This window comes from Schistocerca americana, chromosome 6 (genome assembly GCF_021461395.2).
Source record: "Schistocerca americana isolate TAMUIC-IGC-003095 chromosome 6, iqSchAmer2.1, whole genome shotgun sequence".
Lineage (NCBI taxonomy): Eukaryota > Metazoa > Arthropoda > Insecta > Orthoptera > Acrididae > Schistocerca > Schistocerca americana.
In genome coordinates this window covers 290,714,301-290,738,001 of record NC_060124.1, presented here as the reverse complement: position 1 = coordinate 290,738,001, position 23,701 = coordinate 290,714,301, and the positions used below count along the sequence as shown (strand labels likewise).

At 40.0% G+C, this 23,701-nt stretch overlaps 1 protein-coding gene across 2 annotated transcripts in view; it reads right to left on the bottom strand.

Moving 5' to 3' along the window:
- The window catches only part of LOC124619438 (integrator complex subunit 8), a 153,194-nt gene that overhangs the window by 86,506 nt on the left and 42,987 nt on the right, over positions 1 to 23,701 (bottom strand). For both annotated transcript variants that reach the window (XM_047145823.1, XM_047145824.1), the window contains exons 5-7: positions 23,122 to 23,353; positions 17,745 to 17,999; positions 1,145 to 1,396 (exon numbers count right to left, since the gene is read on the bottom strand). In XM_047145823.1, the coding sequence (XP_047001779.1) occupies positions 1,145 to 1,396; positions 17,745 to 17,999; positions 23,122 to 23,353 (739 nt within the window). The remainder of the gene's footprint in view (positions 1 to 1,144; positions 1,397 to 17,744; positions 18,000 to 23,121; positions 23,354 to 23,701) is intronic.

Genomic DNA, 23,701 nt, shown 5'->3' with positions numbered 1-23,701 from the left:
TCATATACATAATTTTGAAATTAAATCCCTACTCACTCACAGTAAACATATTTCTATCACTTTAGCATAGATGCACGCATGCACGCGCACATGTGTGTGCTCTCACACTCACTCACACACACACACACACACACACACACACACACACACACACACAGAGAGAGAGAGAGAGAGAGAGAGAGAGAGAGAGAGAGAGAGGGAGAGAGAAGGAGGAAATGAGAGAGATTAACATATTTTTGACAGTAATGTTCTTGGTTTTAGTTACCTGCTTTATTAGCATACTGCAGAATATTTAATGATCCACAGAAGAATAAAGAATATATGTTTCAATCATAGCTGCTATCACTAAACGGAGGGGACTGCATTCCAAATGAGTTATTTTGTGCTCGTGTCTAAAATTTTGGCATATAGTACAAATAATCTAAATTACCTGTAAGTGGCCTGGAAGCACAGAAACATCCAGATCAGTAGTGGTTAATGAAACAACTTGCAAACAACAAAAAACCATGGGATTATCAACATGAAATAATGTCTTCAGGTTACATTATTACTTATTACTTGCACAGTTACCCACTGCAAGATTCCACAAACATATTACACGAAAAAACAAAAACTTGTGACACCCAAATGAAGTCATCATGAACAGCATATGTAAGGGTGTTATTGATTATCAATCTTCAATTATTATTATTATTATTATTATTATTATTATTATTATTATTATTATTTTTTTTTTTTTTTTTACGTAATAGTCAAAGTTATTACTCATTCTTCATCTGGTTGTATGGACCTCCTTTCTTGTTTGATATATCATTCTCTTTAATCAGTCAAGCCATTTGTCTTTCTTGGTTTCCAGTTCTTCTGTATGATTACAAATCACCTCTTATCTAAAACCTCACAATATAACCTAATCCTGCACCTCAACATGTACAGTTTTTCTGCAGTAATCTTCACCACAGTCAAGCTACAGTCATACATACTTTTCCATTAACACAGCTTGATCTTTGGGACTACATATAAAATATGGAACATTTTTACACAAATTCCATTCCTTGCCAATGATTCAGATATATTCAGAAGAATCTTCTTGTAAGTCTGAATGACATTAAATATTAAAATGCAGAAAGTGAATGCAGATACTTACAGAAATCAGCATATCAGCTGCTTTGTCTGCAGTCGCAGGATTTTTGAGGACCTGAATATACTCCGTGCACTGTGGTTCTCCTCCAATCACTTTCCTCACAACATTAAGTGTTTGAACTTGCAGAAGTAAGTCACGTGCTACTGTGAATTTCCCACTTGAAAGTGCACCTTGAATGTCAAGTTCTAAAGTGGCTCTATACACTAGAGGAATTTCACGTCTAACATTATCAGCCTGAAGAATGGAGACAATACCCTGCAAAGCAAGCACACGTAGTTCAGATATCTATCTCAAGTATACACTATAAAAGAACACGAAAGGTGACACAGGTCCACACTTTTAGTGTGTTGACCTGCATCTCAATGAATGATTTAGAAACAAGTTTATTTCTTTAACTACAATAAAAATCCACTACATAGACATTGTGGCTTGATCACTAATAGGTACGGGTCTGACTACAAATCCCAAAGTCTGGGGTTCAGTCTTCAGTTCTAGGATTTTTTCTTTCATTTACTGCCTCTTTCACCTCTGACAATGACATGTTAATGTTAAAAATGCCAAGGTGCACTGGAATTGGGGTCTACATTAAGCTGTAGATCTCCCTACAACTGGTGGGATAAATCAGTTCAGAGATTCAAAAAAGGCAAGTTGATGCCCCACCTCATATGATCATGTCTAGTAAACCACCGCAGCGTTTAACCAATCTTGGTTGAGGATAGCTTTATTTAGTTACAGTAAAAGACAAAAAGGCAATGGCCGAACCATAATACAAATAAAAACACAAAAATATAAATTACTTTGTTGCAAAAGGTGTAGAAGATTTTCAGTGACTGTATTACTGGTGCTGTATGTGGTGTACAATAGAACTGTAGCCAAACTCCAACTTTATAAAGTGGATGTGCAGTGGTACTGGATGCAGAAGAACAAGAATTATATAACATATTAATACTAACTATATGACAGCTCTCATATTAGTAATGTTGGTAAGTAGATACTAACTGCGACAATGCAGCAATGAGAAATCATTACAAATAACCATCCATGAATTCCAACTGCCAGCTACGAAGTGCAACCTTAGTATTTCACCCCACAAAAATCAGGCACAGCATTTCGAAGACTGAAACTTATTACGTGACTGACAGAAAAAGTGTCAATTCATTCAAGTTCTAAGGGCACATCTTACCTTTCTCAATTTATTCCACTGATCTATTATTGTGTGATAGTGTGTGTACTGTATTTACTCAAATCTAAGCCGCACTCGAATCTAAGCCGCACCTGAAAAATGAGACTCGAAATAAAGGAAAAAAAAATTTCCCGAATCTAAGCCGCACCTGAAATTTGAGACTCGAAATTCAAGGGGAGAGAAAAGTTTTAGGCCGCACCTCCAAATCGAAACAAAGTTGGTCCATTGTAATATGAGACACAATTTAGGTCGAATGAATGACGATACAGCTACAGTAGTTTGGTTCGAGTCGTAAGCTTAGCAGTTAAGCTTTACCACGTAGCCATTGCTATGCGTCAGGCGCTCTGTCCGTATTTATACGGATACCCTTCCTTTTTCACGTGCTTCGTCTGGTTTGAATCGATTGCTTATTTTGCTTTGATCTGATAAATGCCGTTTTCTTTGTTATAGGTGTTTGCGTCACTCTTAAGCTGAAAACGCATTACTGCACTGTGTCCAAAAAGAGAGAGAGAGAGAGAGAGAGAGAGAGAGAGAGAGAGGAATTGTCTCATTAGCGAAACAATGGCAAGAGACTGCTATTTGTTGTTACTTACACTGCTGCTTTCTTTGATAATGATCAACAAGAATCAAATAATAGACTGCGTTTGATAGAAGATGTTCTGAACAAGAGTTTAGCTAAAATTTTTCGCTGTTTGAAAAACTTTGCAGACGCCTCTTTAGTACATTACACTCTGCACAGAAATTAGAGTCATCTTAGATTTAAAAATCTAGTCAATTGCCGTGCTTTATTTCTGACTGTATCACTATTAGGCATAAGAAAATACAAATACAAACATGACATGATATGTATATTCTTCCGCGTTTGCTGTTGTCTCACACTAGTTTTGTAGCTTATTAGGCAGACAGGATTTAAATGAGATAGCAGCAAACACGAAAGAATACACTGCAAAATGTTTATATTCGTCTTATTCCTATGGTGAAGAGAATACTGCATGTGATTCACAATTCATAAAAGTTCCTATTAGCAACCATCTCTTCTCACAGGAACGAAAAAATTCACAACGTAGAGTTGGCCATATTGACAAACATCCCAAACAGTCTCACCAGTCGGATTTTTGTAGTACATTGAAATGCTACTACATTCGAAGACGAACAATATGGAATTTGTATTTGCTTCGTTGGATAATGTATGAAAATGCAGTGGTCGAAACTCGGGGCAGAGAAAAAAGCTGGTCTTCCACCTTTTTTTTAAATTTATTTACTGACTCAGAGGTTTTGACGCCAGTATTTATCTTTGTGCCTGCAAAGCATGCCTGTGTAGCGCTACATATATTTGACGGCAGAAGTTAGTTGTGGCGATACCTACCAACATTTTTCAGAAATTCCGCTTACTTTGCACTCGATTCTAAGCCACAGATGGTTTTTTGGATTACAAAAACCGGAAAAAAAGTGCGGCTTAGATTCGAGTAAATACGGTAGGCTCCACAGGCATCATAGGCCAGCTCTGGACTCTACAGAAGCATCATTCAGAGGCACACTCACACGACTTTAATATTTTAGAGGGCTTGTAGTCATTTCAAATTGAGCTGGACATTTCACAAGAAGCAGCATCATTTAAGTTGAGTATTTCTTCGTATTTAATAAATATCATTTTATTACTAACTGCCAGAAACCTTTCTGACCGAAGATAACCTATGCCATTCTCCTGCATTCCCAACAGTCAAAACCGTCTTACGGGTTGTATGCAGTTGAATGTTGGCACGCTGTAGAAATACTCCTAAAGTATGAAGTCCTCATTGTTTACTCCTGATTGCACACCAAAGTTGATTTTTCAGCATGTCTGAATAAGAAGTACTAGCTCCTGTCACTTTCCTACCCATGTAATGATCTAAAATTTACCATTTGCACCCCAGAAGAGAATGAGTACAACTTTTCCTGAAGACAGTTGAGCATGGAATTTTTTTGGTTTTGGCAATGAGCTGTGGCACCATTCAGTGCCTGACCTTTTTTCTGGTTGGTGATAGTGGACCCAAGTCTCATTGCCTGTAATAGGGTTTCCCAGAAAAGCATCACATTTGACGTGGAAATGATGCAAAAGTTCTTCACAGGCATCAGCATGATGGTCTTTCAATTCAGCAGTCAACTGACTTGGCACCTATCCTGTAGACACTTTACTAAAGTGCAGTGTATTGTGAACAATATTCTGTGCTGAACCAATACTAATCTTCAAACTTATAGCTTTTTCATTCAGAGTTCTGCAACTGTTCTCCTTCACACGCTCCTCCGCTTATGCAATGTTCTCGTCCATCACTACCCAGTGAGCCTGCCCTGTTCTTGGGGCATCCTCCACAGAAGTTACACTGCTTTTGAACTTCCTACACCCGCTGTACACTTTCTGCAATGGCAAACACAAATCACCATCTGCTGTCATTCTGTGATGAATTTTAATTGGTCTGACACCCCCGCTATACAAAAAATGCATCACAGACCGCTGCTCAAGAGCAGGGCATGCTGACAGCAGGAAGGTTAGTTTATCTTGTTGTGGATGCTGCTCCCTTCTCCAGTGTTGTAGTATTGCTCTGCTACCTGTTGGTCACTTTCTGAACCTCAAGGAACACTACTGCCACCTACCAATTTATCACACAACTTTACAAAATGTTGTTGAACTTTCAAGGTTTTCATTTGAATCACCCCCTCGTATAAACACTGTAACCCACGTATTCTTCCATCCTCCTCTTAACTGATACATCAATGAAAGGGTTGGCCCTCTTTTTCAAGTTATTTTATATTATGATGGACAGAGTTTAAATATTCCAGGAAGTTTTGAAGCTTTTCCACTCCATGTTGCTACACTACAGATGTGTCACCCATATACCAATAGTAACACTTGAATTTCAACTTGGTGAATTCCAGTGTCTTTGCTAAATGTCACCTGTTTAGGTTTGTCATGACAGGCAATACGGGACTACTAATCACCACACCACTGATTTGTTCATAATAATTTCTGTCAGATAGGAAATAAGTAGATGTGAGTATGTGCCTTAAAGTTCTGTGAAACAATCACTGGAAGGGAAATAAGTAGATGTGAGTATGTGCCTTAAAAGTTCTGTGAAACAATCACTGGAAGTTTTTCACAAATAATTCCACATAATCAGAAAACGGAACTCATGAAAAGAGGGAGACTGCCTTGAAACTGACTACAATATCCGTAACCTCGGGCCGCAATTGACTGATGTGATGTACAATGTCAGCAGAGTCGTTAATGTGGTGTTCACATGGAAACACATTCTCAGCAAATATGTGGCTATTCCTTGGAACTAACTGTGGAGAAGTTCAATGATTGTTTGACAGAGCTTTTTAGACATGTTCTGACATCTACATATTTCCTATTCAGTGATAAATATTATGAACAAATTGACGGCATGGCAATGGGTAATCCTTTATAACCTGTTGTAGTGAACCTATACATGAGACACTTTGAAGCAAAGGTACTAAAAATCTGTTAAGCTGAAACTTACAAGGGGCATTCAACAAGTAATGCAACATTTTTTCTCTTGGCCAATTTTTATTGAAAAAAATCCAGTATTTGTTATGGGACATCTTGGTATATTTTCACTTAAGCCCCTGTACTTTCATGAAGTTTCAATAGGTAGTAGCACTATATGTAGCCTTCAAAACGGTGTCTGTAAGGGAGTTGCGTTCCAAGCAAAGAGTCGTCATCAAGTTTCTTTTGGCAGAAAAACAGCAAATTGCAGATATTCATTGGCACTTGCAGAATGTCTATGAAGGCCTGGCAGTGAACAAAAGCACAATGAGTAATTGGGTGAGGCATCTGTCATTATCGCAGCAAGATCACGCGCACCTATTCTATCTCCTATGTGCTGGCTAGTGGCACACATCTGTGACCCCTGCAATATTGGAATGTGCGGACAAACTCATTCAAGGTGACTGAGGGATCACAAATGCCTCGCTGCTCAACTGGATGTCTCTGTTGGTAGTGCTGACACACTCATTCACCAGGTGGGATGCTCAAAGGTTTGCGCCCGCTGGGTTCCCCACCGCATAACAAAAGACCGTAAAGAGCAACAAAGGACCATCTGTGCAGAATTGCTTGCGCATTACGAGCCTGATCGTGATAATTTTTGGTGAAACACTGTCACAGGTGACGAAACTGAGTTCATCACTTTGAATCAGAAACAAAACAGCTATCCATGGGGTGGTATCACACTACCTCTCCTCCGAAGAAAAACTTCAAAGCCACAGCCTCAGCTGGTAAAGTCACAGCATTGGTCTTTTGGGACATTGTTTGATGTCCTCCCTTGTGGTGCAACCATCAACTCTGAAGTGTATTGTGCTACGCTCAGGAAACTGAAGAAACAACTACAGCATATTCGTTGCCACAAAAATGCAAACGAACTTCTACTTCTCTATGACAATTCAATTCCTTACACAAGTCTGTGCACCTAAGAGAAGTTCACAAAACTTCATTGGACAGTTATTCTTCATCCACCCTGCAGCCCTTATGTCACGCCTTCCAATTTCCATCTATTCAGGCCATTGAAAGGTGCACTCTGGGGGAATCAGTATATGGATGATGGGGAGGTTAGTGAAGCTGCAAGAGCTAAGCTCCGACATTGAAAAGTAGAGTGATACCATGCAGGCATATAGGCCCTTCCAGGTAGGTGGGGAAAAGGTGTCACATTGAAAACTTGTCACATTCAACTGAGATTATGCTGAAATATAGGGTGTTGTAGCCAAACGGGTGAAGTACTGGAATCCTGAATAAAATGAACTTGATTTCAGAAAAAGTATGTATTACATTACTTATTGAACTCACCTTGTACATGTTTTTATTGGTACTTGGGTAACACAATTGTGATGTGGCCACATGAAGTGGAAAAGTGTCAAGGCTTCCTGAAACATTTAAACTCTGTATGCTGCAATATAAAATTCACTATGGAGCTTGAAAAACAGGGCCAATTACCTACCCTTGACATGTTAGTTAAGAGAATGGACACATCCATGGGCCACAGCGTATATAGAAAACCTATGCACACTGACCTCTCTCTCCACACATCAAGCCATCACCATCCATCACAGGGAAATTCAGTGTTGAAAACTTTCATCCATACAGCTTTAACACTTTCAGACAAGGAGAGCTGCACCAGAGAATTACAACACTTGGTGTTCGGGAAGAATGTGTACTCAGAGCATCCGATGAACAGACGATGTAATCAAACTCGGGAACACCTGAGAAAGAGGTGGAGACAGTCACCGAGAAGCCAAAAATTGCTTAACTGCCTTAAGATGGTCAAATATCCAGAGAGTTCAGTAGACTCCTATGAAAACATGGCATACAGTGTATTTCACTCCACTCAATTACGATAAAAAATATTCTTTGCAAAAGTCAGGAGTTTATCACATTCAATGGGAATGAGGCATATCTTACATGGGGCAGTTGAGGAGAAATGCAAAGAATATCAGCAACACACCTGACTAAAACAACCATGAAAATTATCTGTTGCTGAAGTTCTGTATCACATACAATCATGGGAAGAAATGTGATGAGACGGTTGTCTTGGTGTAAACACCAAGTTTCTGGAACAGCATAATTAAGGAGTCTAGTGAAATAAAGATGTCAGAAAATGAATTAAACAGGGATGGAAGTTTCAATTTAACTAATGCTTGGGATCTGGCAATCAATTTAGTAAAATCTTCCTGGCCAGCACATCCTCCAGAGTTGGAAAATTGAGAGACAGTTTGAATTTCATCAAGTATCTGTGCAAATTGCCACTCTCCTACAGAATCACTGGCCCCTCATTAATTTCCAAGAACAGTGCAGTTTACGAAGATAACAGAAGAATGGGCATCCCCAATGAAATGTTATTTCTTCAGTTCTGTTCAATATATGGACAACCAGCCTCTGGCCCCCAATACCAAAGTTTCTTGTAAGCTGATGATCTCACTATTGGCACCCAGAGCACAAAATCTGTATCTCTTCAGAGGATCATTAATGCCCTTGATGGTTTGTCAAGATTACACTGCACAAAATGGCTTACACCAACCCCTCGGAGCCAGAAATATGTGCTTTTCATTTGATAAACAAGAAAGCCGTTTATAAGTTGAAGATAGGGTGGTCAGTAATTGAGTTGTAGTACTGTGGTACTCTCTTAATTACAAGAAATGTTGCATGAACTGTGAATTGGAAGTTCCCATCAGGAACAGTAAAACTGCCCAGAATATAATGCTGCATTCAACCTAGAACCATATGGACATCTGCAACCATTGAGTGCATCAGTTCTGTATGGTATAATTAAAATGAGTGTAACAACCATATCCTTTGTCAGAGCTCTGATCACTTATCATTGAGCCCGTAAATGAGCAGCCTATCCATAACCCTTCCCAATCATGCCAAAGTTGTAGTTCACTGACCTCCCAACCCACAAAATATCCTGGCCCATCAATTGCCACATCTGTTTCCAATCCCTTGCTACTTTGTCATCCCCCTGAAGAAGACAAGAGCAAAACTTGCCCCACCTGTGTACACACCCCTCCCCCCCCCCCCCCTCTCCCTCCTCCAAGCATATCCCTTACTTTTCTTGTAACAGGTATATCCTATTTTGTCAAAGGTAGAGCACTCTGTGAAACCAGGCACACCACATAATATATTTTGTATGGTGAAAGCTATGAAGTACAGAAGGCTGCTGGCGAACCAAAATTAAATGACTGAAAACAACAGTTGTCCAGAGAGCTGCGATAAAACTGAGATGATGCTGTAAAGAGATATACACACTCATGTTATGAGACTAACAGTAGGTGAGCAAAACAGCTATGCTGAGCACACTTCAATTGTCACGATTTTTCTGTATGGAATTATAGCTCCAATGCAACTTTTGTGGAGGTTTTTGTGAAGTGTGATTACCAACCAGCCATCCACCTTCAAACTGTGGACAGCAGCACAGTTGACCATGCAATGGCAAAACATGTCGCTGAAAGCAACTTGCTTGCTCGTCTTCCGTGGCTACTTCACGATGTGTTCCATCTGGATTCCCTCTATTCCCCAAATACCAGTTTTCCACTCTACTGCATAGATTGGAGCTGTTCTTGCAATACATCCTTCAGTGACACAATCCTCTTACCCTCAATATCCAGTAGTCCCTGTTACACCACCACCACCACCACCACCACCACCACCACCCTCTGACCCCAGTGGTGCAACTTCATTCATTCTACATTAGCACCCTCCTCTCTGCAGTCTCCCTGCTCCTCTGTTTTATCTCCCCCTGCCAATATACTGCTCCACATCATTGTGTGCCACCAAGAAACTCCCCCTGCCTGCACCAGAGTTAACCCATCAGGTCCATTTTCTTATCACATACATTTGCTGCCTCTCCTTCCCTCCAGTCAGCCACCCTTTCCTCCAACCCTCCTTTGCTTTACTGCTTCCTTTCTACACTCATTCACTCCATCTGAAACAGCCTTCACTCCAGACGAGATACAGTGCTTGTAATGTTTAAATGTGCAAGTGTGTATAGTGTAGCTCTTTCTCTCTCTCTGCAGGAGGTGCCCATAGCAGAGGAGCCAGTTCTGAAGACAGCAGCCATGGTGTAGAAGGTGAGGGCACCGAACCAAACCTTTACTTAAAACAGGATTCGTGGCTACTGCAGCTGCAATTTTAGTTCTAGTAATACGAAATCCACCAGCAACAGTTTGAACTTCCACGTCGAAGGGAAAACAAAGCAGTTCCTCTTTGTCAAATGTTGTTTCCAGACCAGTCAGTAAATGCAATAAGGCACCAAGGCCACACAGTTGCATCCGTCGCTAACACAAAGTGCTGGTCTGGCTGAAAAGTTACCAAACAAGTGGTCAACTGCAGCTTAAATTTCAACAACTTCAATGCCCACCATAAACCAGGGGCCAGTGGAATGGAACATCTTTACATAATAATGCTTGGAGTGGTTGTGCCACAGTAGCAGCATCTGGTATGAATGTGTGGGTATACACAGTTTTGCCTAAAAAAATTCTGTAAATCCATGATAGACGTGTGGTGTGACAGTGCAACCATAGCATTAACATGCTGGTACAATTGTTTAATGTCAGAATGCGACACTTAAAAACCCAAATAAATAATGGTTGGTTGAAAAAACTGTCTTGTCCAAATTGCACTTTAACCCTGTAGATTGGAAAACAGAAAACAGAGCATGAAGGTTGTGCAAATGTTCTTCTGTTGATGCGCCAGACATTACTACATCATCTAAACAGCTGATGCAGCCTGGAACTGGTGCAGTAAGTTGCTCTAAAAAGTGTTGAAAAATAGCTGGTGCACTTGCCACACCAAAGGGCAACTACTGATGTTGATAAAGCTCAAATGAGGTATTGAGGCATTTAGATTCCTCATTTACTGGCAGGTGTACATATGTCTCTGATAAGGCAGTCTTATAAAAATTATGGCCTCCCGCTAATATCATTAATAGCTCTTCAGGGTGCGATTTTGTTAACAGCTCGTCAGGGCGTGACAAGGAGTTGGTGCATTAATAGATTTTTGAAAATGACCACAGATACATAATTGATCGGTAGATTTCTTGATATCACCAGTGGTGCTGACCATTCACTGGAAGAAAGAGGTTGAAGAACATCAAGGGATTGAAGATGATCTAATTCTGCTTTTCTCTGATCCTGTAAAGTTACTGGAATGAGGTGGGCCCAGAAAAAAAGGGGGCAGGCAGACTGTTTCATCATAATATTCTGTTGCACAATCCAGTCCTAGAGAAAATAGAGAGGAAATTTCAGTGCTGAGAGCATCTAACTGTTGATATGGAACTTGATCAGAAACCAAATGCACTTCATCAATGGAGAATCCACACAGTTTAAAAGTGCCCAAATCAAACAGATTTTCAATGTAAGCATTGTCCACAACTAGGAATGTTAATGAATGAACCACAGCCTTGTAAGTCACAGATGCAGAAAACTGTCCAAGAATGAGAATCTGTTGTTTGTTGTAAGTCACTAGCCTCCATGACACTGTAGTCAGAGGAGGAGAACCGAAGTCCACCCAAGTCTTGAGAGTTCACTAACGTTGCTGCTGCACCCATGTCCATCTGCGTTCTCAATGACATGTTAAACACACACACTTCAATGCATAACTTGCTTTGAGACACCGTCACTGCTGACATGCTGTTCGCATCCATGTTTCTGTTCCACGTTTGAAAAGGAGTTAAATACAGTAGCAATGTGTTCTTTCTTACGGGACCTATTACACATTGCCCAGTGCTTGGGACGTGCAGTACATTTGTGCTGAATGAAGCATATGCACATGATGGCAGCTCAAGGCTGTTGCTGTTGTGACATGGACTGATGATGTCACGAACAGAACAATGATTACCTATACGATGATGAGACACCTGCTGGACTGCGGCTATACCATCTAGATTCCCTTGCAAATTGACTGATGGTTTTTTCAAGGATTGATTGCTCAAAGAATATTTTCATGCTACCTAAATGAAAGATTTGTTGTTTGGTGTGTAAAGATATTATGACTCCAAGCGGCGAAGACAAGGAGGAAGTGGAACTAATCAAGTAAACAAGTAAAATACAAACTTAAATTTTTATTTGGAATAATAACAGCAGCAGAGTCAAATCAGCTATGAAACCTCTTCCTCATAATAAGTGATGAAGCAGCAAACCTTGGATTACAGAAAATTTACGATTTTCCATTTTGGGGAGTTGACTTCTGAAAACGGAACAGCATATCAGTATGCAATGACAGTGCCATGGTCACGTAGCTTGTTACTGCAGAGAGCGTACAGGAAAAAACTAAAAACCCTGCACATCAAAAGATCTCAACCATTGTTAAAACAGATGTTAAACAGATGTGGCAATTGATGGGCCATGATATTTTGTGGGTTGGGAGGTCAGTGAACTACAACTTTGGCATGATTGGGAAGGGTTATGGATAGGCTGCTCATTTACGGGCTCAATGATAAGTGATCAGAGCTCTGACAAAGGATATGGTTGTTACACTCATTTTAATTATGACAACTGACATATGAAAAAGAAAACAACTGTCATTAAAGGCTAGTTTCTGTGAATGCTGCTCACAGATGCCAAGATGACAAAGTAGCAAGGGATTGGAAACAGATGTGGCAATTGATGGGCCAGGATATTTTGTGGGTTGGGAGGTCAGTGAACTACAACTTTGGCATGATTGGGAAGGGTTATGGATAGGCTGCTCATTTACGGGCTCAATGATAAGTGATCAGAGCTCTGACAAAGGATATGGTTGTTACACTCATTTTAATTATGACAACTGACATATGAAAAAGAAAACAACTGTCATTAAAGGCTAGTTTCTGTGAATGCTGCTCACAGATGCCAAGAAAGAAGATCTTTGAGATGTGAAAGCACAGATCTTTACAATCAAATATGTAGATGGCACAACATGGTGAACTTCAGCATATAGCCTTCAATAAAGATGAATGTCTATTATAGCAAAATTAATCCAATGAATGGCAGTACAATTTCAAGTAACTATACAGCCAGGAGTACAGTTCATCAACCAGCAAGAGCTTTCACTGACTATCTCCACGTCACTTGTTTCAAACAAAAGGGTGAAAGTTGGAAAGATGAAAGTTGGAAAGATGTGTAAGACTGTAATGATACCAATGAGAAATGTGATAAGTTTATGGCTACATTCAAACATTGTTTTTGAAATGGCATTTCCCAAGACAATAACTATGTTTAACTGTACTGAAAAAACAAACACAAGGATAACGAAAGTGATAAGGATATCATATCACAATAAAAGGAGATTGTATGAGTACTGCAAGCAAAATACTAATCCTGACTTTGTTGCGTATTTCAAAAGATACAAAAGAATACTAACATGAGTTATTTCAAAAGCCAAAAAAAAATCTAGAAAACGACAAAATATTGTGTAATTCCTAGAACAAAACTAAAGCAACCTGGCAAATTATAAAGGAAAGAAACGGGCACCAGGCCAGTTAATAACAGTAATATAGAGCTGATTATAAATAAAAATAAACTAACTGACCTCAAACATGTGGCCAGTGCTTTCAACAATTATTTCTCTATTATAGCAAAGCTGTTAATAAAAACACACCTTGACAAACGGCCAGCCAGTCACTCAGATCAAAAAGTCATCGAAACACATTATTCTTGTATCCAGCAACACCTGAGGAACTGTCAAGAATTCTAAAAGAATTATCTAATAAATATTCAGTGGGTGTTGAGATACCAGATGCCATTATTACAGTTAGTGCAACATTTATTGTTGAACCACCAACAGAAATAGTAAATTCATCTTTTGATAGTGGTTTGTTTACAAATAATCTAAAAACTGCAAAAGTAACACCTTTGCACAAGAAGAGTGCAAAAAGTGATATTGCTAATATAGGCCAGTTTCAGTATTGTCAGGCTTCAGCAAAATTATGGAATAAATGTTCCTTAGAAGATTAACAGTTTTCTTAAATAAAGAGAGGCTGCTAAGTGACTCCCAGCATGGGTTCAGAGCTGGAAAGTCAACTCACACAGCAAATTTTGCCTTCTTAAATGAAGTATTAAAAGCAGTGGATGATAAGCAACATGTATCTTGGATATTTCTGGATCTAACAAGGGAACCTCCCCATCGCACCCCCTTCAGATTTAGTTATAAGTTGGCACAGTGGATAGGCCTTGAAAAACTGAACACAGATCAATCGAGAAAACAGGAAGAAGTTGTGTGGAAGTATGAAAAAAATAAACAAAATACACAAACTGAGTAGTCTATGCATATGATATGTAACATCGAGGACAGCATGGGCTCACGAGCGTCGTGGTCCCGTGGTTAGCGTGAGCAGCTGCAGTACGAGAGGTCATTGGTTCAAGTCTTCCCTTGAGTGAAAATTTTAGTTTTTTATTTTCAGACAATTATTATCTATCCGTCCGTCCGTCCGATGCGATCACTTTTTTGGGAGTGATTATCACATCCACAAGAAAACCTAAATCGGGCAAGGTAGAAGAATCTTTTTACCCATTCGCCAAGTGTACAAGTTAGGCGGGTCGACAACATATGCCGTCACCAGTGTCATATAGAATATATCAGACATGTTTTCCTGTGGAGGAATCGGTTGACCTATGACCTTGCGATCAAACTTTTTCGGTTCCCATTGGATAGGCACGTCCTTTCGTCTACTAATCGCACGGTTTAGCAGTGCGGTCGCAAAACACAGACACTAAACTTATTACAGTGAACAGAGATGTCAATGAACAAACGGACAGATAATAATTGTCTGAAAATAAAAAATTAAAATTTTCACTCGAGGGAAGACTTGATCCAAGGACCTCTCATACTGCAGTTGCTCACGCTTACCACGGGACCACGGCGCTCATGAGCTCATATTCTCCGAGATGTTGCATATCATATGCATAGACTACTCAGTTTGAGTATTTTTCTTATTTTTTTCATACTTCCACACAACCTCTTCCTGTTTTCTCGATTGATCTGTGTTCAGTTTTTCAAGTCCTATCCACTGTGCCAACTTATAACTAAATCTGAGGGTGGTGCGATGGGGAGGTTCCCTTGTAAGTAAAGCCTTTGATGTTACTGATCATGGCATTCTCTTGCATAAATGAAGTAATTATGGAATTAGAGGCCAGTTTGAAATGTGACTCCAGTTGTACCTCAGTAATCATCAGCAGATTACAGTAATAAAACACAAAGATAGTGAAACATAAAAAAATTCTAGGTTTTACAGCAATGAGGAGAAAAATCAAGTATGAAATCCCACAAGGGTCAGTTCTGGGACATGTCCTATTTCTGTTGTATATAAATGACTTGGCTAGTAAAATACATGCTGGAACCACTGTACTCTTTGCAGATGACACTAATATTCTACTAAACCACAGAATGAGAAAAATCGGCAGGGGACTGCAACATTAGTTATGCATGCCTTTATGCACTGGTTCAGGACCGAAAGGCTCAATATAAATTCTGAAAAAACTGTGGCAATTACCTTCAAAACCACACAAAAATATCCATCCTGCAAACTCTGTTTTCACTATCAAAGGAAAAAACTGTGTCGAAGGTCAGACATACAAAATGTCTAGGCAGTCATGTTCGGGCAGATTTGAAGTGGGCGGTGCAGCTAAACAATTTAAATAAGAAACTGAATTCACGACCATATGCTGTTGGGATCCTCACTCAGAATACAAGCTGCTCGTCAGGGCTGACTGTGTACCATCGTAGTATACAGTCGCTACTTATGTACGGAATAATTTTTCCCACAAATTCTACAAAAAACATTTAAAATACAGAAAAAGATTGTCAGGAAGATAAAAAAGCTAAATGCAAGGATTCCTGTACATCCCTTTTTAAAACTCTCAAAATATTACCACTACCTTGCTTGTATACAGGGTGATTCACGAAGATGTACGAATTTTTAATATGTTATTCTACAAGTAAAACTAAAGAAAAAAGTTCATATAAACATAGGTCCGCAAATGTTTAGTTATGGAGTTATGGCTAATAAAAGATTTTGCCTGAAATTTAGCAACTTCACTAATACGAAGTCATCGCAAAACTTTACGAGGTTAAAGATAGGCACAATTTCCACTCATTTTGTTGTTATTGGTCTGGCAAATCTAATAAAACATGTCCCAGAGGTGTATCTGCAATAGTTTTCCAGAATATCCAGAGAAGCAGTAAACAGCAGTTACAAATATACATTTTATTTACTGATGAGGCACAGTTTACTTGAGATGGTATAAACAATTTACATAACGAGCACTTAAAGTCTGAAGCAAACCCACATGCAACAGTGCAATGAAATTACCAGCAGCGATTTAGCATAAATGTGTGGTGTGATATAATCAACACACACTTCACTGGACCATTCATTTCCCTAGGACATCTAACTGGCAAGATGTACTAACAATTCCTTCAAGAAGAAATGCCCCACTTGCTCAAAGATGTTCCACTTGCTACGCAGTGCAAAGTATTTTCAACATGCCTGTTGAAATCTTTGTGCCATTGTCTGGAATTTAAGTAATCTGGGCCACGTAGTTAATAAATAAAAAATTTTACAAAATTATCTCTTTGTTTCTCTGGATGTTCACGAAAACTACTGTGGATACACGTCTGGGACATGTTTTATTAGATTCACCAGATCAATAACAACAAAACAAATGGAAATCATGCTTTGCTTTAAGCTCGCAGTTTTGCGATGGCTTCATATTAATGAAGTTGCTAAATTTCAAGCAAAATCTTATTAGCTGTAGCTCTGTAACTAAACACTTGTGGACATATGTTAATATGAACTTTTTTCTTTAGTTTTACTTATAGAACAACATATTAAAATATTTTCATATCTTTGTGAATCACGCTGTGTATACAAAATACTAATTTTCACAAAAGGGAGCATCTTAAAAAAAGGAAAATCTCTTCAGACACAACTATGATATACACATATGAAACTATGCAGAAGATGAACCTATACATGAACACAGCAAATGCAAACTTATGCAAAAGAGGAGTGTATCATACTGGAGCTATGTTATATAACCATTTGCCTTCTTACCTACAATGCATACCAATATTAAAAGCATTTAAAATAAAGTTAAAATAGTTCTTGCTTGACTACTGCTTTTATTCTTTGTCTGAATTTATGGAACATCGCAATAAGTAAACCTCATTTATCAAATTTTACTAATTGTCAATTTTTCATAGTACAATTTACATTGTGCTTATCATGTCATCTCACTTAATAACTGCTATTATCACATGTAGAAGCTAGTAGTACACCAACCTACATTATTATGCATTGTGATTATGTCAACAATGTAGTCAAAATGACTACTGTATTGTACATTAACTACGTTTACCACTGTCCTGCATCACATGTACAAACAATGTACTAAAATGATTCTTGGACAAATAAACAATAAACAGTCATGGAAAACTATGATTTAAGCAAGAAAATTATTCAGCTCAAAGTCACTGACAAAACATATGTGGAATCTCGTGGGAGGAATATTAATCATACCACAGCAATGATATCAGCATTATTGTCATGCAGAACTTTCTGAATGTTTCCACAAATTCTAGATGTAAAGATCAGATGAAAGTAATTGCATAATAAAAATAATATCATGAATGTAGCTGCCTCCCACTGCAGTATCACTAATTGGCAGCCAGTAAAATCTTTTCTTTTCTTTTCTTTTTTTTTTTGGGGGGGGGGGGGGGGGGGGAGATATAAAGCACCTTCTGGAAAAAAGTCCACTGCCACAACACTACAATATGCCACATACAAGATAAGAAGCAGCTTTACTATCTTTTGTATCACACTGTCTCTCTTCAGTGCCACTTCCCCAACCCACCCGCTACCACAATGTAATGCAAACATGTGTCAGTATAGAAATACTTACTGTATATTGATCACGTATTGAACGATGCAGCTGGTGAAGCAAATCTGACTGAGGAGAAACAGTTGGTACATGTACACGGATCATTTCACAAGCATTGCTGTATCCCTTAATTTGCGCTGCTGTTGCTGTGCAGTATATCAGATTTGTTCCACAGGCAACCAATTTCTTGTGAAGAGCAGCAGCTTTTGATATATTATCTTGAACTGCATGGTAATCTTCGCGAAAGAAATGGTACTGTGCCAGATCAAAATGCAGCTGAAACAATTTTATACATTTTTGCAACAATCACAGGCAGGATCTATTATGGTGATTATATGTGAAACATAAAAAGATGAAATTTAATTTAATTTCAGTATCATTGAAGTAGGAAAGGTCTGGCAGAATGTAAATACTTTAGGTATAAAGGAGATCACACACCAAAAAGCAGAAGCATTGAGTCATCAACAGGCGCACACAAACAATAATAAGCTACAAAAGAGTGCCCTCCTCATCACCCAATACCATTCTGGACTGGAACTACTGAAATAAATGCTTTACCAGGACTTTAACTAATTATCTATCACCAAGCCCTGGAATGAGAGACATCCTACCCAAGATCCCTCCCATCCCTCCTAAAGTGGTGGTCTGTCACCCATCAGGCCTCCGCAACCTCCTAGTCCATATCTATGCCACTCCCAATCCCAGCCCCTTGCCACAGGGATATATCCCTGTGGAACATCCAGGTGCAAGACATGCCCAATACATCAGCTCAGAACTTTCTGCTCCAGTCCTGTCACAGTACTATCCTACTCCATCAGAGGATGGGTCACCTGTGAAACCAGCCACATCATTTACCAACTCTGCTGCAATCACTGCATAGATTTTTATGTAAATATTATAGCCAACCAGCAGCCCACCAGAAGGAGTGGCTACACCAAACTGTGATCACCCAGTGGAACAAAAAAATGGCTCTGAGCACTACGGGACTTAACATCTGAGGTCATCTAAGGACATCACACACATCCATGCCCGAGGCAGGATTTGAACCTGCGACCGTAGCAGTCGCGCGGTTCCAGACTGAAGCGCCTAGAACTGCTCGACCACCATGGCCAGCACCCAGTGGAACAACATACAACTGAGCACAACATGCTAAATTTCAATGGCTGCTCCATGAGCTGTGCCAGCTAGATCAGGGCAAAAAAACATTTTTACCTACCACCCCTTTTTGTATCTCTGTCAGTAGTAAAATTTTTAACAGCCCATCAATTCCATAGCAACGATGATTTGTGAAGTAGGTAAGTAACATTACAAAATTTATAAAGCACAGTTACAACGAAGCATATAGTAATAACTACCTACCAAACACTTTACATCAACATTTTTTGAAAACATAATGAAAACAAACCTTTTTATTGATTGGCGACTCCATGTTGTCTTGTGCACTACAACCAGGAAACAGGTATACTTGAAAAAAGAGACAGCATTGGTCGTATATTTTTTACTATTGCAAAATCGATTTTCTGTCACTGAGTGACCATCTTCAGTGCTATATTGTATAACTTAAATTGGGATGCACTGTTGTCACTAAGCTTACGGCAATCACATAGTCTATGTGATTGCCGTAAGCTTAGTGACAACAGTGCATCCCAATTTAAGTTATACAATATAGCACTGAAGATGGTCACTCAGTGACAGAAAATCGATTTTGCAATAGTAAAAAATATACGACCAATGCTGTCTCTTTTTTCAAGTATAATGAAAACCCCTATCACTATCATGAAAGCTGGAACACCCATTAGTGGGCATAAGGGACCAGGCTGATTACCACTGATCTAGATCCTTTTCTCCACCACCAACTTTTCTGAACTGTGGAGGTGAAGAGTTATCCTCGCAATACAGCCTTCACTCCCAGAATAATAATGGCCTTAATATCCAATAATGGACTGTCCTCACACCCCCCTCCAACAGCTTCCCCTTCCTCTATCCTTTCACCCTCTTCTATTTTCCACATCACCTTCACTGTGCACTGATCCCCACTGCCTCCAACACTTGTGCATCACATGCCTAGCCTGTGCACTTGGCACCACACCCTCCTGCATTCCTAACCAGCAAACTGGCTGCCTATCTCCAGATTGCTAATGACCTACCTCTAGCCTCTCTCTCCCTCTAAACATCCCACCTCACAGTCCCTGCCCCAACCTATCCTCCTGAACTGCACTCCTGGCATTGTGCATCCAGCTGGCATTATGCGGGGGGGGGGGGGGGGGGGGGGGGGGGGGACCCGTTTTGTGTGTGTGTGTGGGGGGGGGGGGGAAGCACATGTACTTCCATGCGCTCTAGCTCAACAAATGGTTCACTCCAAAAGCAGCAAGTTCCCTGTCTTTTTTGTGTGTGCTTGTCAACAATTCAACCTAATTTCAGAGCGACATCCTTAAGTACATATATCTGAGCCTCCAACTGTTATAAGTTCATCTGCACCCTAGCAACTATATTTTACATGTTTTTTTAATAATAATATAATTTCAAACTTTTGACCTTCTATATAGGTAAGTTAACATGTGCTACCAAAATGGAAGTTACATTCAGAAACTTATCCAGTTCACAAAGAGATATATCGATTGGCCAATACTTATCTTCATGAGGTGAACATGTATTACATCTCCTTTTCTTCTTCAGAGTATTATTATTTCTTTCCTTTCTCAGACGTTATGTCTGGTTAAAAATGGAAAGTGACGTGGACCTTGATCAAGCGTGGCTTCCTTTTAACAGTACGGTATATGTTACATTGCATTTAGGAACTTTTGGGTAATTGAACAAGTATCAATAATTACAGATTTCTGTAGTTGTATATATACGTTTGGATGTAGCTGTATTGCGTTGATGTACTGGTGGATATTTTGTGGTATGACTCCTGTAGTTGACAGTATAATTGGTATAATGTCAACTTTATCCTGATGCCACATGTCCTTGACTTCCTCAGCCAGTTGGATGTATTTTTCAATTTTTTCTCCTGTTTTCTTCTGTATATTTGTTGTATTGGGTATGGATATTTCGATTAGTTGTGTTAATTTCTTTTTTTTATTGGTGAGTATGATGTCAGGTTTGTTATGTGGTGTTGTTTTATCTGTTATAACGGTTCTGTTCCAGTATAATTTGTATTCATGGTGTAGTATGGTGGGAGTGGCGGACAGTGAAGTGTTGCAGTTTAGACGGAGGGCAGAGAGAAGGTGCTGAGGGGGGGAAGGGGTAAGTAGTGGAAAGGAGAGAAATAAAAAGAAATTAAAAGACTGGGTGTGGCGGTGAAATGACGGCTGTCTAGTACTGGAATGGAAACAGGGAGGGGCTGGATGGGTGAGGACACTGACTAACAAAGGTTGAGGCCAGGAGGGTTACAGAAACGTAGGATGTACTGCAGGGAAAGTTCCCACCTGCGCATTTCAGAAAAGCTGGTGTTGGTGGGAAGAATCCATATGGCACAGACTGTGAAGCAGTCACTGAGATGAGGGATATCTTGTTTGGCAGCGTGTTCAGCAACAGGGTGGTCCACTTGTTTCTTGGCCACAGTTTGTCTGTGGCCATTCATCCGGACAGACAGCTTATTGGTTGTCATGCCTACATAGAATGCAGCACAGTGGATGCAGCTTAGCTTGTAAATCACATGACTGGTTTCACAGGTAGCCCTGCCTCTGATGGGATAGGTGATACTAGTGACCGGACTGGAGTAGGTGGTGGTAGGAGGATGTATGGTACAGGTCTTGCATCTAGGTCTGTTACAGGGGTATGAGCCATGAGGTAAGGAATTGGGAGCAGGGGTTGTGTAAGGACGGATGAGTATATTGTGTAGATTTGGTGGACGGTGGAATACCTCAGTAGGAGGGGCGGGAAGGATAGTGGGCAGGACATTTCTCATTTCAGGGCACAACGAGAGGCAATTGAAATGTAATTCAGTTGCTCCAGTCCCTGATGGTACTGAGTTACGAGGAGAATGCTCCTCTGTGGCCGGACTGTGGGACTTTGGGATGTGGTGGGAGACTGGAAAGATAAGGCACAGGAGATTTGTTTTTGTACAAGGATGGGAGGATAACTACTTTCAGTGAAGGCTTCTGTGAGACCCTCGGTATATTTTGAGAGGGACTGCTTGTCACTGCAGATGCGACAACCACAGGTGGCTATGCTGTACGGAAGGGACTTCTTGGTATAGAACGGGTGGCAGCTGTCGAAGTGGAGGTATTGCTGGTGGTTAGTAGGTTTAATGGTTTGATGGTCCACATCAAACCTACTAACTAATATGAGAAGACAAAACTGCTAACATCACCTATCCCATCAAAGGCAGGGCTACCTGTGAAACCAGTCACGTGATTTACAAGCTAAGCTGCAACCACTTTGCTGCATTCTATGTAGGGATGACAACCAATAAGCTGTCTGTCCGCATGAACGGCCACCGACAAATTGTGGCCTAAAAGCAAGTGGTCCAACCTGTTGCTGAACTCGCTGCCAAACATATCCCTCATCTCAATAACTGCTTCACAGCCTGTGCGATATGGATCCTTCCCACCAACACTAGCTTTTCTGAATTTCGCAGGTGGGAACTTTCCCTGCAATACATCCAATATTCCCGTAACCCTCTTGGCCTCAACCTTCGTTAGTCAGTGTCCTCACCCATCCAGCCCCCTCCCTGTTCCCATTCCAGCACCACACAGCCGTCATTTCACCGCTACACTCAGTCTTTTAATTACTTTTTATGCTTCTCCTTTCCACTACTTACCCCCTCCCCCCACCGCACCTTTTCTCCTGTCCTCCGTCTAAACTGCAACACTTCACTGTCTGCCACTCCCACCATACTATCCCTCCCCCTCCCCGCCCCAGCCACCTCCTTACCCTCACCCAGTCACCACTCCCATCATGCACTGGTCTGTTGTTCGCAGTGTGGTTTCAGCTCTCTGAGAGACTGCAGACATGTGTGCAAGTTGCGTTTACGTGTGTGTGTGTGTGTGTGTTTGTACTGCTGACAAAGACCTTAATAGCCGAAAGCTATAATTGTGTGAATCTTTTTGTTGTGCCTATCACAACTAAGCATCTCCGCTATATGGTGAGTACCAACTTTCCTTCTCTGGTATTGTTACATTCCATCCTGGATTTTTCATTGTTTGACTCTTTAATTTTATTCCCCTCAAATTCATGACACCACGTTTCATCTCATTCCAATTGCAGTGTTTAGCAGTTGCTGCACTTACCAACTTTATTTTGTTTATCCTAATTATATAGCACAGTTAACATTTTTTCACAACAAGATACTGGACATGAACTAACACCTGTTTGATTTTGTAACCTAGAGTGTTAATAATGACTACCCTAACTGTTTGACACCAAATGAGAAAAGTGTCAAAAAGGGACTAACCTGGCAGTGAAACTCATCATCAGATATTGTGATACCCTCCGCCCAGTTCTGGCACACGCTTGTGCTATCTTCTGTAAGCACATTAAATGTCTCTGGAGTTGGTAGAAGTGGTGCAGGAATTGTGGTGAGACGATTCAGAACTGCTATACTATTGGCTGCCTGCTTCTCCAGGCTGTGCATGAGCTCATCTAACACATGTGGTGGCACATAATTGCTGTCCTGCAGACCAGGGCTGAGAGAAGGAAAACAACACAATTATATTAATTTCAATACATACAGTAACTAGTCATTTCCTTTCATAAGCAAATAATCATACACTTTTCATAGAAACAAAATTCACTTCTCTCTGAGTGTGAAAATAACATTAACCAAAAAAGAAAAGCATGCTTTGAAGCAGCGATTGTTCATTTGCCTCTTTATTGTTATGGTGTACAGAATTTTGAGTATTTTTATCTTTTTTAAAAAAAAGAGCAGTATAGTGATAGTTTATTAGTTATACAGTAGACAGAGTAGATTTCTACTATTTGTTTGTCCTCCGTTAATGTGTACTTTGATTCTCTCAACATTCCTGAAGGATCTC